The 19,738-nt window shown below is 45.3% G+C and overlaps 1 protein-coding gene across 3 annotated transcripts in view; it reads left to right on the forward strand.

The window, feature by feature from the left end:
• Nucleotides 1-14,455, forward strand: part of LOC119394418 (E3 ubiquitin-protein ligase Arkadia) — a 74,232-nt gene extending 59,777 nt beyond the window's left edge. For all 3 annotated transcript variants that reach the window (XM_037661718.2, XM_037661716.2, XM_049415777.1), the window contains exons 17-18: nucleotides 5,693-10,863; nucleotides 11,748-14,455. In XM_037661718.2, the coding sequence (XP_037517646.1) occupies nucleotides 5,693-5,822 (130 nt within the window). In that variant the 3' untranslated portion in view covers nucleotides 5,823-10,863; nucleotides 11,748-14,455. The remainder of the gene's footprint in view (nucleotides 1-5,692; nucleotides 10,864-11,747) is intronic.
• Nucleotides 14,456-19,738: the final 5,283 nt, after the last annotated feature.

Genomic DNA, 19,738 nt, shown 5'->3' on the forward strand with positions numbered 1-19,738 from the left:
TGCAGCACATTGCCTATACAGCTCATGCTGTGATTGCCGCGGGCTGCTCGCTGTACCGTATGCACATGCTTGCCAGGGGAGTGTTTGTACCACTCTGCTCCAGACCTTGCATGGATGTGGTGAGCAGCTTGTTGTCTCAACACGGTGACAAGCCTCATGCAAGCGACATGCACTCCGTGTCTCCACAATGCTCTAGCCACTGTCTTACACGAGAAGGCGGCAGCAGACAGAGGCACAGCAATTTGTGTGATCACCTAACCTAATAAAAGCATGCACTATGCTTACAAGAGTGCTAACGGCCCATAATGGCCATTAACATCATCCTTCCTTGGCTCACAGCGTTTCTTTCAGAAGGTCGTACTTCATAATGTTCTTGACATCCTTCATCAGGCCTAAGCGCTATGGCATTGGGCTGCCAAGCTCGAGGTTACAGGTTCAATTGCCGGCTATTGTGGCCGGAATTGTGCGGGCTCGATAGGCTGAAACGCTTGTACCAATAGATTGAAATGTGCACTAAAGAAAGTCAGGTGGTCAAAATTAATCTGGTGTCGTCCACTGTGGCATGCTCCGTAATCAGATTTTGGTTTTAGCGTGTGAAAGCCCGGAATTTAGAATTGGCTGTTTCAAAACTACAGAATAATGCTTACTCAAATTTCATTATAGGGTGACGCACGTGCAGTGTTACATGCACATGCATCGTTACACAGAAAAACCTTTGCATGTGCAGCATTATATGGGATTGATTCTCGGTTGTTAATGGTTTCATTGTGGCACTGGCAAAAGACAAAAATGCTCGTGTGCCTTGCAATGAGTGTACATTGAACAGTCATGGATAATCACAGTTAATATCTCCACACTGCGTTGTAACTCATAAGCCATTTTGTGGTTAATAACTACCTAAACCATGCAGTTTAGTCCTAAATAAAATAATCTGTACATGGTGTAGCATTCTTACTAGAGCCGTGCGAATAGCAAAATTTTCAGTGCGAAGCGAATTCGAATATTAAAATGTGAGTGTGAATCGAATCGAATAGTTGTCGGATATTTGTCGAACATTTTTTTAATACTTCGAGGCGAAATTACAGAAAAAAAGTTGCAGAGGATCCCTAAGCATATTCTTATGAGATAGCAACATGAAAATGTTTCTTTTGGCTAGGTTAGTGAAGTGCTGGAGGGGTGGTGTTCCCCACTTATCAAGAATGAGGCAATACAGAGGCCGAATTGTATTTATGTTTATTTACATGATCTGGTGCAACCAGAGTGGTGTCGACAACACTTCACATGCGAAAGGAAAAGATGCTACAGTATTTCCTCAACCTCTCCTCCTCCTTCAACTTCTGTGGAGGCCCAACTGATGTGGCGGACAAGGGCGCGCCTCCTTTGAGTCCGGAGTTCCTAATCTTCCCCATAGACGTCAATGTATAAGAGAATCTGAAATTTTGGACGCCGAAACTCTTCGGTGTCCGATTTTTCGGACTTTCTCCTCGAATTGCAGGTCCAAAACAGCATTAATTGAAGCTCCTACCTGTGTCGCGTCAATCTTCTCGTAGGTTCGAACCAGTGCTCTTGTGAGTAAATCTGTTTGCGACCGTAGCAGAGTCTGAAAGGCCGCTTTACCGCAAGGCCAGAGTGTGATGATGTGAAGCTTATTGAAAAATCTAAAGGGGCCGCTGTCACGGTGCATTGCGGCGATGTCTTTACGGATAAGCACCGGAAATGAACGGAGGCATGATGACGGCAGGCGGTAAGCACACCCAACACTTTTGATGAGCATCTTCAGCTAACTACTCGGTAGTGCATGTGGCCTAACGCAGTGGTATGCGTATAACCCAAACGTGCTGTGCCGCCATTCATGCTGCCTCTTTGTGCAAGACCGCTAAGGGTGCCGCACAGACGTGTTGCCTTCATGAACAAAAGAAGCTCACCATTGTCGCGCCCGTGTGCGGTCAGGAACGGAGTGGGCATCACGAACAGTTTCGTGACAAACACGTGCATATGGTAAAGCAAGCGCCCCAGCAGTGACGGGCGGCTTAATTGGCGATGTGCTGCACACAACTAGGAACGTTCGGCTTCACGCAGCAGCAAATGTCGTGTATTGGCGGAGATTTGGCATTGCATGTGCACGTCGCACATGTATCTGGGAACTTTGTGTTTGATGTCATCGTTTCCTAATGCTCTCTGCGGCGCTCGTCACGAGACGCAAATTTGCAATTGGTGGTCGGCATTTAGTTAAGGGGGGTTCGCAGCAGGTATCGAATGTATTCACGACTCGAGCCTGGGCGCGCACCAAAATGCCTGATAAATGTACTGGGAGGCATTAAGGCTGTTTCAGACGTGGCTGTGACGATTTGACTGCTTGAGAGGAATAAAAAAAGCGTGAATTTACTTTTCCAGACTGCCTGATTTTTTGGGCACTTTTTCAGTCCCAATGGAGTCTGAAAAATCGGACGTTGACTGTATTTGTCTTCCAGAAGTTTGAATACTTCGAATAGTCAAATTCTGGTGCGAATCGAATAGCAAACACTAAAAAATATTACAAAGTTCGAATATTCGCACCCCTAATTCTTGCCCTTGTCTAATATCCACAATTCTCATAGTCTTTAATGTCTATTGGAACATGACTTGGTGGGCACAATACCTTTTTCAGGCATCCTCATAGCCCTGAAGCCATCGTAGAGACGAGTGCTCGTCAGTACGATGGGACGAGCAGTGGCTCATACATGCACACAGACAGGAACTACAGTCTAGTTGAGTAATGTGCTCTTCTACCTTGTGGATGTGGCCAGCCTATTGTACAGCAACCATTAGGCTGATTTTCAGACCAGGCCCGAATTCAAGGTGTCTTTTGTAGATGTATTTGGCTACCCTCCAGTGTGTAAGCTCTGTAAGCAGTGTTTGTGGGTGTGAGCAGAGCGTCCGGGTGAATCATTCATCACAAGTTACATTGAAGACAGCCTGGACTTGAGCAAGGGAGCCAGTGGGACTGTTTTTACGTTGGACATAATGGGGAATGTCATGAAGGGAATGGAGTAATTATTTCTGTACAGTGAAGGCTCGTTAATTCGCACCTCATTAATTTGAACTTTCGGGTTAATTCGAACTGATGGCCATGGTCCGGCCACGATATATAGGCGTCTATGGGTTAACGAACTCGTTAGTTCACGCGTGCATTGGCTCCTCTATCGATAATTCGAACTGCACGCCACTGCGTGGTGGTATTTTATACTGCCGCCGCGAGCTTTTATGGCTCAACGATAGATGGCGCGAGTGCTGAGCGCAGCGCACATGGCAGCGCACGCCGCCCGGATACGTGGCGCCACTGATTGTGCTCGCTCGCTCGCTCTTCGCATCGCGAGGTCGTTCGTGCCGGACGTGTCTGTGTCGTCTTCGTGCCCTTTGTGTGCCGCACATTCAGTCGCTAGGCCTCGTGGACGTCAGAGCTACGGAGTCATTCGGTGCCGTGTCGTGGGTTTTGTGATGGTGTTGCCTTCGGCTGCTGGACCTAGCATATCTGCACTTACTACAACAGTATGACTTCTCGCAGAAGAGGATAGAGCACCAAAACGCTCAAGGAGAAGGTAGAAATCCTTCGTGAAGTGGACGGTGGCAAAACAAGCAAGCTTGAAATCGCAAGGAAGCATGGCATCCCCAAAAGCACTCATTCAACAGATATAAAAAATAAGAGAGCGATTGAGGAGGCCTACGCAACTGATGCGTTCACTGGCATTCGCAAGAGGCTCCGCTCAGCGAAGCATCCGGAATTGGAGCGCGCAGTGCTCGCGTGGATCAAGGAAATGAGGAGCCAAAACATCCCACTGAGCGGCCCTATCGTTATGGCGAAGGCAGCAGACTACGCGCTTCGCCTGAACATTCATGATTTTAAAGCTTCAGAGGGCTGGCTCCGTCGTTTCCGAGATAGGCACGAGATTGTGTTCCGCACCGTGTCTGGCGAAGGCAAAGAAGTAAACAGCGAGACATGCGCAAAGTGGCAAAGCGGTGCTTTGCAAGAACACCTTCACGCGTATTCGCCGCGCGATATATTTAATGCCGACGAAACCGCATTATTTTATAAGCTGCTGCCGAGCAAAACGTTGACCTACAAAGGCGACAACTGTGCTGGCAGGAAGAGAAGCAAAGAGCGCGTTACTGTCTTGGTCGCAGCAAACATGACCGGGACCGAAAAACTACCGCTGCTGATCATAGGGAAGGCCCAGAAGCCTCGTTGCTTCAAGAACATCCGCACACTACCGGCAGAGTATACAGCCAACTGCAAGGCATGGATGACGCGGGAAATCTTCAAACAGTGGCTGATAAAGCTCGACCGCAAGTTTGAATTAACTAACAGAAGGGTGCTCTTGGTAGTCGACAACTGCTCGGCGCACATGGTTGATGTGGACTTGAAGGCGATTAAGTTCTCGTTTCTGCCGCCGAACACAACAGTAGCCCTGCAACCAATGGACCAGGGGGTCATTAAGAACTTAAAGTGCTTTTACAGGCGCCACATGTTGGAGCGTTTGGCGTTGTGCGCCGCCGGTATGAAAGGCTACGATGTGACGCTGCTCGCGGCCTTGCATATGTTGGTGCGGGCCTGGGATCAGGTCACAGCAACAACTGTTGCCAATTGCTTCCGCCACAGTGGCTTTTGTGTGGCCAGTGAGGGCACAGCCTGCGCTGGCACAGCTTGCGAGCCCGACGAGCGCGAGGCCGCGGTCATTCCTGCTGGACAGCGGGATGCGCTGGAGGACATGAGCTTCGACGACTACGTCGATGCAGATCACTGTGCAGCGGTCTGCGGCACAATCACCGACGATATCATCGCGCAGGTTACTGGCGGAGAAGCGCCTGTCGTCGATGTAGGTGCGGATGACGAAGAGGATGAGGCGCTGATGCGGTCCTCAGCTTCGGAGCTAATGGAGGCTATGCATGTCGCACGCCTATTCTTCAGCTTCGAGGAAGGCGAAGAGGATGCTTTCCGCGACGTTCGCGCGTTGGAAAACAAGGCTATGGCGATCGCATTCAAAGAAGAGAAGCAGACAGTGATCCCGGATTATTTTCGCAAATAAATGTTTTGAGTGATTTTCCAACAACCCGGTCTCATTTCTTGCTGTTTTTTCAATGAATTTCGTTAGTTCGAATTCAGTTTAATTCGAACTCATTGGGTGTCCCCGTGAAATTCGAATTAACGAGCTTTTACTGTACTGCAAAAGATGGACATCGACACAAAAGGGGACACAAAGACAGGATGGGCGCTAGACATAACTGACCATTAGTTTTTGCACTACAGGCTAGTTGGTCTCGCAACCGACTAGCCTGGAGTACCGCCTTGGAATGGAGGACTATGACTTTAGCATGCTGCTTGCCAAGATGCCTTGCTCGGTGCTAGGAATTGCTACACTGTGCGAAAGGTACAAAGAGACGTGTTCAAACTTTCTTACGGTGCTTTCCGTGTAAGAATGAATCCTTTGGAGTTGACACTTTGTAGGAAACGTGGTATTTCATTTTAACGAACTTTTGATAAGTAAATTGCCTATTTTATTGACTTCGCTTTTGCCCTTAACTCACAGTACGAACATTTGTTCATACTTTGGGTGGCGAAGCATTTGTTCTACTTTCCCCCATAGACTGTGGCTGTAGGGGGCCTGTAGGTATTTTATCGAAACAGATAATTAAACCATTTTTGTACGTGTTGCAGGCGTCTGCCATGCATGCACCTGTTCCACATTGTGTGCGTGGACCAGTGGCTGACGACCAACAAGCGCTGTCCGATCTGCCGCGTGGACATCGAGGAACACCTCAAGGACTTTGGCACCTCCTCGTCATGATGCCGCGTCCAGTACAGAGCTGCAGCTGCAGCCACCGCACTCATCTCAGTGGCCTTTCCTTCTGTGTGTCCAGCTGCGCTTTTTATATCTCAAAGAATGATGTTTTGTTTTGTTTGTTGACGCCTTTTTTTTTTCTGTCTCCCGGTACAGTGTCGAACTACTGTGCAGTAGTGACTCTGCTGACAATGCTAGTCTGTTCTTCCAATAAAACACGTTGCTAGGCTACATGGCGCATCAATAATTACTAAAATTGCAGCGCAACAAAAGATCAAAGGGCAGTGCACATGTGCTTGTTGCCCTTGTCTTTTAGTCTTTTGCTATGCCGCAATTCTAGTAATGATGCTCTTCCATAAGGGATCTTTATTGTCTCTTTAGTCTTAAGGAAGAAAGCCTCTGGGTGGGTTTGTTTGGCCATGGAGCAAGAGCATGGACAGGGCACACTTGTTTTTGTTTTGTACGTGCCATTTTGCCTGATGTACTGAATGCTGCTTAAATAAGGACTCCCGGTACGCACAGCACTCTTTCGGCAAAACCGTGGTCTCATCTGCTGTCATCTTTTCACTCGGCCATGGGATTTCAGAACTGGAAGCTGCTTGCTTGTTCCTAGTACTTCTACGTTGCTTTTAATAAACATTTAACGACAAATGCGAACAGTATCTGTGCTAGAATGCTAAACACCAATACGTATGAAGTGTGAAAACAGCTGCTCATTACTTGAAAACTATTTCATATTCAATTCAATTTTGCCACTGCTCGATTTCGTCTCAAAGAATGACCTGCCGCAACCCAGCAAGTGTCCTGCTAAACTGTGTGCAGTTCAATATACCACTGTTGTGCGGAGTTTGAGAACATAGTAAGGCAGAAATTCAGCTAGAAGAGTGGTTTCTAGAACTGTTCTTATTTACGCAGCACTACTATGTACATTTAGGAACTTGATTGCCAAGTTTGTGTGGCTGTGGGTACGGCATGGTTTCTCCATTCTTATAATTCTCGTAGTGTGCAACTTTTCACGTGCATGTTCGTTACGCACTTCATTGCATGGTTTCCGAGTAACTAGAAAGTCGATCGCAAGGGGATAGCCATCGGATTGGCAAGACTTTTAAAGAAAGATTGCTGACCATAGTATCTGTAATTGTTGTGTGCAGGCACAGGAATTGCGCTGGTACAGTCTTTTTCTGTGTGTGAGCATTGCAGTTCCCTTCTCAAAGTTGGACAGCACTTCTGTTTCGTTTGTGCTCTTCGTGTGAGCCGAAGTTGTGCCTGCAGACTAGGCTTAACTGCAAATGCATTCAATCACAAATTAATCGCAGCAGCCAATGTCGGTTCAGATTCCAGGTGGAATGTAGTGGCGCCCTGCTATATTCTTCCCTTTGTAGTGTTTATTTTAAGCACAAAAGGTTTTGCTTCTTGCAGCAAAAATGTACTTTCCACAGACCTAGGCAGGACTGGTTGGGATGCCAGGATCTAGCTGTTAACTATGGATAATTATTTATGACGCATGAACTGCTGAATGCTACAGGATTCATACAGTCATCCAAAGACGTTTTCTTTTTCATGACGCTGTTTAGGAGTGACGTATATTCCAAACCTTCGCTTTCATCGCTTTTCTGTTGCTACTACATGTTTGAGTGTTTGTGTGTGGGGTTTAACGAAGCTGTTTCACATGATTTCCAAAAGCCATTCTTGTTTGTGACCAGTGATTGACAATGTTCCGCAGTTTTTCTTGCTATTTGACTTGTGTCTTGATAAAAGCGCACCCATTTATCAATTTCGCCTTTCGTTTTGTACTTCTGAATTTAATGAAGCCTTACGTAAGCTATGTGTACAGGAGTGTTTGTGTTACTCTGCTGTTTTGTCTTAGTTGTCAGGTTAGGTCTCATGCATATAGTCAAAAGAAAAGTTGAAAACGCTTGCCGCATGTCTTTGTTGATTGCTCAAAAAATTTTTTATGTGTGAGAGGCATTCCGCTTGTCTTGTTGGGTGTAGCTCCATGGGCTCTGTAGTTGCCAAATTTGTTTTCGAAACCCAGAAAGTGTTGTTTGTTGTGTGCGATGGTGCTGTTTAAGTTAGCAGAATCGCCTGATCTTTTAAAAACCCGGAATAACCTCTATACTGCAAATTTTGACATTTTCAATGATGGGGAGTATATAGTATAACACTTACATGGCATCTTGCACATTTCATTACTTGGGATACATACATAGGCACAGTAAGTCGTGTTTTGATGTTGAAAGCTTGGAATCCATTTGTGTGGGTGGGTGGTAGGGAATTCTATTTTCGCATTGACAGTGCTAAAAGAATGGTCAATCTATTCAACAACATGAATAATATGTATTTTGTTCTTAACCGGACCGATAAACTATTACAGTTTTTGTAATTGTTTCTTTTAAACAAAACAAGACTGTTTTAAATGTCTCCACGTCATACACATGTGGTCTGGCACTAGTTGTCGGCCCTTCTGATAGTTGCATTAGTAATTGACTGGTGCTTGTGCAAATGCAAATCATAGCACTGCTGGTGTTGTGAAACTGTAAATTAACCTGCAAAATCTTAATAATTTTACGGCATTATGATGCACCACTAAGATTTTCTGTTACAAAATGTGCATTCAGGTGTGCGATTGGGATCAATAAAAGCAGTTTGAAATGACAATTGAAGGTATATTTTGCGTAAATGGCTTGTAGCTTTATTTATGTTCGTTTATTGTGGGTTTTTGGGCACGTATCTTGTGGTACATGGTGATAAGCGTTTAGTTTGAGCTTCGTCTGTATTGAAGATGAAAACGTAGAAGATGTGAGATCTGGGCAGTGAACTTTACAGTTGAACATCGCTAGAACAAAGTATGAAAAATACTTTTTTTTTATATCCTATATTTTTATAACCATGCACCCACAGACAGATGAAAATATGCTGCATTGATCTATGCAAAAGAAACGCAAGCGTGCTTTCCAACAGGCCAGCAAGACGTCCTTGCTAATGACGTTGCTTCAACTTCAAGCAGGGATACCCGCTCGTTTGTAGCTGCACATTACAATTAAATTGATGAAAACCTGCATTAGGGCTAATTGAAGCTGCGTTGAGGCTAGATGGTTTAATGAGAAAATTCATTAAAATTAATAAATTGCCCTTGTGCAATTGGAAAACTCTACCCTTGTGACGAGAAGACTCTTTGCAAGCTAGTAAACGCAAAAAGAAAATACAGACTGTGCCACCACCTTGAAGTTGCTGCAGCAACTCTCCACCGAGACATTGTTTTGACGATGTCTGCCGAGGCCTACATATTTATTTATCGGTGAAAATAGTATGCGTTGTGATTTAAAAAATTTTGAGGAAATTTCATGGAGTGAAAGAATGACCAATGACAGTGACATACAGGTGTATGGGTTTTGGTGCAAAATTCATAAATGAAACATTGATTTTCAGTTTCTCTTCTAATTTATTATTAGAAGGAAAAATGAAAATCAAGGTTTCATTTTTTAATGTTGGATCTGAAATTTAATGACAATGGAATTCTCGAAGAACATCTTACCATACTAGTCTAAACTGACTTCATTGGCCATGTAGTGGATCATGTGTGCCTCTGAAATATTTCTACGCGATGCCTTAAGCTAACCTAACCGGAAATTGATTGCTACTCCAGTGCTCTCATTACAGCGTAAAATTTGGGGGTAAAATAAATTGTTTGTGCATTGAAGAAGTGTTGAGTGATTTGATAGAATGGTTTTTAACACTTTTCTTCCTTTTTTTTTTGCTCTATGAGGTGCAGTGATCTTGCTAGTAGTATTCCTATTTAGGCTCATTCAGATTTTTTTATGGCTTTTCACTGACGTCATGTGTGATGCCAGTGCATTTCCTAAATGGCATGAGTAGCCACACACTTTCGTTAGAATGCTACCAGCCTGGTATTCTTATCACTATTTGCATTTTCGTGGCAGGCTGGATGTTTACTGGCAATTTTTTATTAGTTTGTTTTCATATGACCTGTTGAAGTAAGCTTGAAAAAGGCGTTGCTTGTACTGAGGTAGACAAATAAGATATGTTTAATTGCTTTGCACGTTTCTTTTTATGCTTCTTGGAAAATGGCAATTGTATATATATAACACCTTTAGTCAGGAATATTATGCCCTTCCATTTGACAATTAATAATAATAATATCTAGGGTTTAACGTCCCAAAACCACAATATGATTGAGAGACGCCGTAGTGGAGGGCTCCGGAAATTTAGACCACCTGGGGTTCTTTAACGTGCACTTAAATCTAAGTACATGGGCCTCAAACATTTTCACCCCCATTGAAAATGCAGCCGCCGCGGCAGGGATTCGATCCCGCGACCTTCGGGTCAGCAGTCGAGCACCATAACCACTGGACCACCATGGCAGGGCTTCCATTCAACTATTCGATTGAATATTATGGGCTTCAGTTCTTTTTACATTGTAGTCCGTTTCAAATATTTTGAGGCCTGTACACACTGTGTAGTTTTGCAAATCATTTAGCAAGTGTGCAAAGTAAAAGAAACACGCTCATGTGATGTTTATTGCATTTCAATCGGGGGTATTACTGTAGCCATGAAAGAAGTTAATTCAATCCACAATGTTAGTTTGTAGGTTCATATTTAGGTGAAGAGAGTCATTTTGGTGAAATGAGCATGACATGAAACAACCAAGAGTTGGACAGGATTCCATAAATGCTTGTGATGTCTTGTCAGTGTTTTGTGCTACCTTTATTTGATCATCGAAACCGTACCAACTTACGCCCGAGTGTGAACCTTACTGAAAGTCTTTGTTTGACGCGCAGATCTCAGATGCAGTGCCATTTGAAGGGATTGTATTTGTTTTTGGGGCATCTTTTAGCCAATATGGTCTTTATTTGAGATTTTGACACCTGGCAGCATTAAGTAAAGGTGGCAGCAGAAAATAATATTGCTGCTAGAGTGCATAGTCACTAAACTTAACCATTGTGCTTTGCCAGTATTGAAGAGCTTTTACTGTTTTCACTCGCTTTACTGTTGCTGTGTTGATTACCTTTCTGCTTTAAGGGGGGACGTGGCAATGAAAACTATCTTTGTTATTTATCGAGATAAAGTGATGAAATTTTGCAAGCAGATGTGATATGTTGTGCTGATATCATAACTGAAATCGGTTTTGAGTTATCTTTTGTAGTTTTTGAGTTACAACACTTGATAGACTCTCAATGTCATCCCAAAATTAATTAATTAATTAGGCATAAGTTCATCAAGATTTTTGCATAAGGATATTCACAAGGGCCCATTCTGTGCCATAATGCTATTGGTTTATTTTTTAATGTTCAAATAAGCACACACAAAAATTTTTGAAATTTCTTGTACATATTGTCTTACTAACAACTTTTACAAAAAGCCAATTATAAAAATCTGTATGATGTGCAGACAAATATGGACAGCTTTACGGCACTCACCAATGTCTCAGGATCTAAGCACAGAAAAAGGAATGGTTATATCTTTATTTGTTGTGAAATGGGACAGGGATGACTGACAGTAACTGTTAAAAAAATGAAAGCTGAGAAAATGGAGCTCAAAGAAAATGGAGCTAAAAGCTAAGAAAATGGAACTCGGAAGGAAGCTGGTTTTATTTTTCATTGGAGAAATGCAGCTTTGCGGCTATCTTGAGCTCCATCTGTCCTCTTTATGATGACACCAATATGGTGGCACTGTGCCAAGGGAAAACTTCAATTTGCATTTTCTAGAGCCCAATTTTCTCATAGTTTTCGATGACAGCACACTAGTAAAATGCTTTTTTCTTCAACTTCTACTGCTTATCTTGGTCTAATATTTCACTGTGACTTAAAACATGGTCTCAGGATTGCATAAAAAAATAAATTGAAAAATTGAACAATTTGACCAAATTTACCATTCCCATTGCCACGTCCCCCCTTAAGAGTAAAAGCATAGTTTGTTGTTTGTACTGCTATGCCACATAGCCAAGCCTTCCCATTTCTTGTGTATATGAATAAATTATTAAAAAATGGAGCTAATTCAACCTGGTAAGCACTAGTTCATGGTGATTTGTTATTTTAATCAAATTTTTAGAAGTAGTAAACAAAGATTCCTAAAAACTCGAGGGACACCTGAGCTTCACCTTCAAGAGTAGAACGTGATAGTGTAATCAGGCCCCGCGTGCATCACCTTTTCAATCACTAGCCTGGTTTAGCTTTTCGATGGACACCTTAACCGTGCCGCTAGGAAGGAAACATCTATTCGCGTAATATTGGCAGTTTCAAACTATCCTAGAGCGCCTACTGCAAGTACTGCTGCAATGTGCCCACTAAGCCATAATTCTTCATTTGCAAATTTGTGAAGTACCCACTATGCGTCCGTACAGCTACATTGGACATTTTGCTCTTGGATATTTTTTGCTGAACCCACGCAGTGCTGCCATCTGTGGTGAACACATCAAACCAGTTAACCAAACGCAACACCTCTAGAATGTTGTCATTTTTATCAGCTGTACTCACCCAAACCGGTTAACTTCTGTTTTTAACATTTCTTTTAAAACTGCTTGGTTTATGGCCAATCCTCCAGAGGATGTGTACCACAAGTTCCAGTATCTACATCTACATATAATGGTAGAACCATGCAGGTGATATGCACAATGCAAAAAGTTTAAGCTTTGATAACGTTGGGATGTCCTGGTGCAGTTAAAAACACTTGTGACATATTTCTGCTGGTATATCTGCACACTGTTACTTTCATAGTGTTCTGTTACGCAAAGGCTTTTTTTTTTCTGTTGCATCGAACATTAGGCAGGCTCTGAAGTCTTGTGGACTTGGATCATGAGCTTGGCTGAAAATGTAGGGCTACTAGCATTTTGTGCAATTTGGGATTATGTGGGCTGTGCCACGCTTTGTGGACTAGTACAAATGTCGTAGACGACGATGTAAGTACTGCGGCTAAATGTTTTTTCTGAAGTCCCTTTAATACTGTACATCCTTGTGCATTTTGTATTTACAATTTCTTGAATTATCGTCCCTATTCTCCTACTAGTCTATAACCAGTACTGGTTAACAAGCAGTACTGGTACTGCTTGTTGAAGACAGAATTTAGTGCTTCTCGGTTATTGCGGTTATTTAAAGAGGCTTTGTACCAAGGCTTCTTAATTGCTGTTACGTCCGAGGTCACCACTCAGTCCCTGGAAGACCACTCAACCTCATATTTAGGCAGAGTATCAATTGAATGCCAACTGAATATCAAAATATAAATGTGGACCAGATGTTAAATGAGCATAAGCAATGACCTGGTTGCTGTTGAGAATGCTAAGTGTGGCTGAATAGGTAGTGTAATGTTTAGAGCAAAGAAGCAAGTCGGTACAAACGTGAGTTAAACACAGGGGATGGCAACAAACAGTTATTGATAAAATTAGAAAAGAATTTGAAAAGCATAGAATGGGTCAGCCTGATGCGCGAGAAGTGTAATTTGGCATCTCTGAAAGAAGCCTATTACAAAAAACACAAGAGCAGACATTTCGGCCAGTGATGTTGTCTAATTTTGCTTTGGCTAGCAATGCCCCTTAAAGCTGAGACAAGGATTAGTATTTTCCAGCAGCTTTAATCGTCCAGAACTGTATTGGATTACTGCTGTTTCTTATGATGGGTGTTGTCACCAATGTGGTGGCTCTGAACGTTACATTTCTAGCAGTACAAGTTAGAGGTAAAACTGATATTGGGTTTTGCTTATTGCCACTGTGCTCCAGCAGTAATGATTGTTTCGGCTTGGTGCAGTGATGTAGCGCCATGGCTGATGACTTAGGCCATGCCTACTGGGCACGTCTCGCTCAATCGTCTATGCAGTTCCTGTTTTATTATTATTTTTTCTCTCTGTTGACGTGCAAACTTAGCTGCGAGCTTGTGGGTTAGTGACATTGCCCACGCTGTTTAGCGAACTTGTTCCTTCGACGTTTCGTTCAAGGCCGGAATTCAGCATGAGCGGGAAAAAGCGAACCGAAATGTGGATTTGGTGTTTTGACGTCTTGCAGTGTGCGTGACAGCGGCTATTTTGTGAAAGAGGAGTTTGTACTCTGTGGGCTGTATACAGGCCAGATTTGCAGCAATGCCATATGCTGCATTTTTGAGAAGTCATATGCAAGGGACGCTTTGATTTACTTATTTTTTGCCATTCAGTCGTCGGTTCTGGTGCGATAGTACCTCTGGTTTATAAAGCTTTGCCACTTTAGTTAGTCCTGTATGAAGTCGGTACATCATTAGAATGATGCATTGTGGGCTTGTTTTGCACCCATGTACATATATACATGCCTTTTGAAGTGAGCATCTCAAGCTTTGTTACCTTTGGGCATGTTGCTACTCTCCAGATGCAAGTTTAGGCTGTTCATCTGGTGTGCTTTGGTGTATAGACTCTTACCTTCAGAGTCTGTGCTGCCATAAATGACGTAAGCTGTAGTGAAACTTGTTGATCAAGTTTGGCTTTTTTTTCTCTCGTTTGTTTTGAGCTGTTTGCACCTGCTTTGAACCATGTGAATGCAGTGCAATGCAAATCTTTGATTCTGTATTTAAAAGACTACATCACCAGATACCCACTCTGTACTTTTGAATTGTGCATTACCTGGAAGCGATGCCTATAGTTTTAAATAAAAAGTTGTATCTCAACCATGCTCTCCACTTCGTCATAATTTTCTTTCGTGTTTTTTTTTTGAGAGAGAGAGAGTAGAGTATTACTAAATTTGTTATAAATCTTGCAAACCTAGCACCAACCATTTATAAAAGGTGCCGGACGTGTTTGTTAGGATATAATTTAAGGGTCTGCCAGGTAGAGTTTCACATTAAAAACAATGCTATGCCAGCCAGCAACCTGCATTCCCCAGCGTTTGCTGGGGCGGTTTATGTTCACATGTACTGAAACCGTGAGCTTGTGGCGCATCGTCATGGACACAGCGGTTGCACCAGCCCTCCTGCACCAAGATGCGCCTCATACTTTCTGATCAGCCGTTTGCTGATCCTATCCTATGGAAACCAGAGTTGCTATATAGGCATTTAGGTAGTTTTCATCAGGCCCCATTGCAAGTATTGGTTGCACGGTGGAAGTTATAGGGCACTGCCTAGAGACAGTTTCACCAAAAGAATTTTTCAGTTTGATTTCTTATTGGACAAATGAGAAGCATGCCTCCAGGCACTATTCGCACTTGGCTTTAGTTACTCGGGCTATTCTTTATTTTCCCCTTAACTAACTCATGATTAATTGCACAACTTTTTAATTATTGGCTGAGGACCCATATAATGATCGCGGAGTAGTAGAGCACCTTGAAACCACCATTTGCTTCCTGTACAAGACTCTCGTAGTCCTTTTGTACGTGTTGCAAAGAATGCCCGCGAAATATTAAAAAAAATTAAATCAGCTTCGCACTGGTGGTGCCAAGCCTGAAGGAAGTGTGTAGCTGGATGACCTTCGTTTCTCTTTATCTTTTATCTTCTTTCTTTCCTCTCGTTTTTCTATTCTTTCGATGTCTTATTTGTTCTTCCTATGAACGGCATGATTTACTTGCCACGCTCTTGGTGCTCTCGCGGCCGTTTCATTAATCTAAAGTATATCAAAATTGGTATGGCGCGAAAAGAGTGTATGACGGACAAAACTGACTGGTCGTAATGTGCAAATCCTGACATGCATGTCACGTACAGCATGATTTATATGACACGGTATTGGGGTGCTCGCGGCCGTGTCATAAAGTTGATGTATACCAAAATTGGTATGGCGTGACATGACTGTATGACGAACATAATTGGTAGGTGTTAATATAAAAATCATGACATGCATGTCATGTACAGCATGACTTATACATGGTGCGCTCGCGGCCGTTTCGCTAGTTTGATATATACCAAAATTAGTATTGCGCGACATGACTGTATGAAGAACATAAATGACAAGTAATAACAAAAATCATGACACGCATGTCGTGTACAGCATGATTTACATGCCACGCTCATGTTGCGCTTGCGGCCGTTCGTCATTCATTGAATACATACCAAAATTGGTATGGCATGACATGACTGTACGACGAAAACAAATGACAGGTCCTAACATGCAAATTATGCCATGCATGTCATGTACGGCATGACGTAGGTCGGTAAACTCACTCATGAGTAAATTCACTCAGACTCAGAACGAGACCTGAGCCTGAGTGCGTCCGAGTGAGTAATGTTGTTGTGAGTCGTCCGAATCAGTCCGGTTGAGAAAAAATATAGTGAGCGAGTCCGAGTCAGTCCGGTTGAGGAAAATTTTGGTGAGTCAGAGTCCGAGTGAGCCCTAAGGGCAAAATATTTTGCATGAGTGAGTCTGAGTGAGCTCCACATTTTTTGCCGACGTATGGCCCTATCATCTGAACTCCAGCATTACCATCAGCCTTATAGCGGCTCACGTTTATACTCACGTCTACTCACACATACTTCCACGTGCTACCGTTCATAGTCAGCTCAATATTTATAGATTACAGGCGTGAGTTGCGCAGGGAGAGGGGGAGGAGGTGCCTCCCCCTCCCCCCGCAGACTCGTTCACGGGAAGTCATTGATAAATATTGTCACGTGGTCGTGACGTCGACGAAGACAGCAGTCAACGTTTGCAGGATGAAACTGTTTATTTGGCCGAACTTGTGGCCGGAAAATGAGAACTCGAACTACAGCAATACACGCTGTACAAAGATAGCGTCGAACAGGGCGTCGTCCGTCGATCAACTGACAAGCGGTGAAGCGCGTCGGCATTTAAACATGTGCCGTCGAATATTCCAGCGTTATCGCTGGCTGTCCTGCAAATTCTAGAATAAGCTCGAGTGTGCGCGTCTTGCGCGCAATCTTAACAAAACGATCTACAATGATCGCGAAGGTTCTCGAACAATAAGGCGCGGTTCGCGCTGAGCGTTGCCGGCAGTCTTTGTGGCCGAAAACCGAATACAGCAAAAGTGATAAAGAAAACGCACGTGGCAATGCCCCCCTCTGAAAAAGCATCGTCCCGATGCTTTAAGCAGAACAGGCCAATGCATGCAACAATAAATAACAAGAATAAAGCAACAAAGTAATATAAACAATAAGCACAAGAAAGAAAGCACAAAGCAAAATGACAGTCCTCAGATTCGCACGACATGGACGCCTTCAGGTCGTGCACGGCGCCGCTGAGAGTTCGTAATGCCGTCAGGGACAACCTCGTAGTCGAGTGCGCCGAGGCGTCGAAGTACCCTGTACGGTCCGAAGTATCGTCGAAGAAGCTTCTCACTGAGTCCCCGTCGGCGTATTGGCGTCCATACCCATACACGGTCACCGGGTTGGTATTCCATGTGGCGTCGCCGAAGGTTGTAGCGGCGGCTGTCACTCGTCCAACTCGTCTGCTGGTTCTTGATCCGTAGGCGGGCGAGCTGTCGTGCTTCTTCGGCGTGCTGTAAGTAAGCGGCGGCGTCGAGATTGTCTTCGTCGGTGACGTTGGATAGCATGGCGTCGAGCGTCGTCGCCGGGCTTCTTCCGTAGACCAACTTGTACGGCGTCATCTGCGTCGTTTCTTGGACGGCCGTGTTGTAAGCGAAGGTCACGTACGGAAGGACGGCGTCCCACGTCTTGTGCTCAACGTCGACGTACATGGCCAGCATGTCGGCGATGGTCTTATTTAGACGCTCTGTGAGGCCATTGGTCTGTGGGTGGTAGGCGGTGGTGCGGCGGTGGCTCGTCTCGCTGTACTTGAAGATCGCCTGAGTTAGGTCCGCAGTAAAGGCGGTACCTCTGTCTGTTATGAGGACCTCTGGGGCGCCATGACGCAAGACGATGTGCTCCACGAAGAACTTGGCTACCTCGGCGGCACTGCCTTTGGGCAAGGCCTTTGTCTCGGCGTAACGGGTGAGGCAGGGGCGTAGGCAGAAATTTTTTTCGGGGGGGGGGGGGGGGCACCTCCTTGATCTGTAGTGGGGACGAGCAGGCAGATGTGGTCGAGTGTCATTTTCTGCTCTGTATGCTATGGCAAAAAAAAAATTTCGGGGGGGGGGGGGCACGGGCCCGGTGTGCCCTAACGTGGCTACGCCCCTGGGGTGAGGTAGTCAGTTGCTACGACGATCCACTTGTTGCCGGAAGTCGACGTCGGGAACGGCCCCAGTAGGTCCATCCCGATTTGCTGGAACGGCCGGTGAGGTGGTTCGATTGGCTGCAGAATTCCCGCTGGCCTAGTCGGCGGTGTCTTCCGTCGCTGGCAATCTCGGCAAGTCTTAACGTAGTGGGCGACGTCGGCAGGAAGGCGTGGCCAGTAGTATTTTTCCTGTATCCTCGCGAGCGTGCGGGAAAAGCCGAGATGGCCAGCCGTCGGGTCGTCGTGCAGGGCCTGCAGAACCTCTGGTCGCAGTGCCGAAGGAACAACGATGAGGTAGTCGGCCCGGGCCGGAGAGAAGTTCTTCTTTAGGAGGACGTCGTTTTTCAAGAGAAATGACGCCAATCCCCGCCTGAATACTTTTGGAACAACGGCGGTCCTGCCCTTGAGGTATTCCACAAGGCCCCTGAGTTCCGGGTCGGCTTGCTGTCGTTCAGCGAAGTCGTCGGCACTTATGGTTCCCAAGAAGCAGTCATCATCGTGGTCGTCCTGCGGCGGTGCGTCCAAGGGGGCACGAGACAAGCAGTCGGCGTCGGAGTGTTTTCTTCCGGACTTGTAAACGACGGTAATGTCGAATTCTTGAAGTCTTAGGCTCCACCGCGCGAGGCGACCTGAAGGGTCCTTCAAGTTGGCTAGCCAACACAAGGCGTGGTGGTCGCTCACAACTTTGAAGGGTCGGCCGTAGATGTAAGGGCGAAACTTCGATGTAGCCCAGATGATGGCCAGGCACTCCTTTTCTGTTGTGGAATAGTTGATTTCTGCCTTTGATAGCGACCGGCTAGCATAACTGATGACCCTTTCCAATCCGTCGGTCTTAAGGACGGCGCCGAGTCCTACGCTGCTTGCGTCGGTGTGGATTTCCGTATCGGCGTGCTCGTCGAAATGCGCAAGTATCGGAGGCGTCTGCAGGCGTCGTTTCAATTCTTGAAATGCCTGAACTTGCGACGTTTCCCACCTGAATTCGACGTCGGCCTTCGTGAGTTGCGTCAGTGGCTCGGCGATCCGTGAAAATTCCTTGACGAAACGTCTGTAATAGGCGCACAAGCCGAGAAAACGGCGTACGGCCTTCTTGTCGGTGGGCGTCGGGAAGTCAGCGATGGCAGCTGTTTTCCGCGGGTCCGGGCGAACACCATCCTTGCTGATCACATGACCCAAGAACAAGAGCTCCTCGTACGCGAAGCGGCACTTTTCAGGCTTCAAAGTGAGTCCGGAGGTCTTGATTGCTTGAAGTACAGCTTCAAGGCGCCGAAGGTGTTCGTCGAAGTTTGAGGAAAACACAACGACGTCGTCCAAGTACACGAGACATGTCTGCCACTTCAAGCCGGCCAGTACTGTATCCATAACCCGTTGAAAAGTCGCAGGTGCCGAGCAAAGACCAAAAGGCATGACCTTGAACTCAAACAGGCCGTCTGGCGTTATAAAGGCAGTCTTTTCTCGGTCTCTCTCGTCGACTTCTATTTGCCAGTAACCGGTCTTGAGGTCCATCGACGAAAAGTACTTTGCGTTGTGTAATCGATCCAGGGTGTCGTCTATCCGGGGAAGGGGATACACGTCCTTCTTCGTGATTTTGTTCAGGCGACGATAATCGACGCAGAAACGTAGGGTTCCATCCTTCTTCCTCACTAACACTACGGGAGACGCCCACGGACTCTTGGACGGCTGGACGATGTCATCGCGTAGCATTTCGTCGACTTGCTTCTTAACGGCGTCCCTTTCTCGCGTCGAAACCCGGTAGGGACTCTGAGGGAGTGGTCGAGCATTTTCTTCCGTTATGATACGGTGTTTAGCAAGGGGCGTTTGCCGGACCCGTGATGACGACG

The sequence above is a fragment of the Rhipicephalus sanguineus genome, chromosome 5 (genome assembly GCF_013339695.2).
Source record: "Rhipicephalus sanguineus isolate Rsan-2018 chromosome 5, BIME_Rsan_1.4, whole genome shotgun sequence".
Taxonomy (NCBI): domain Eukaryota; kingdom Metazoa; phylum Arthropoda; class Arachnida; order Ixodida; family Ixodidae; genus Rhipicephalus; species Rhipicephalus sanguineus.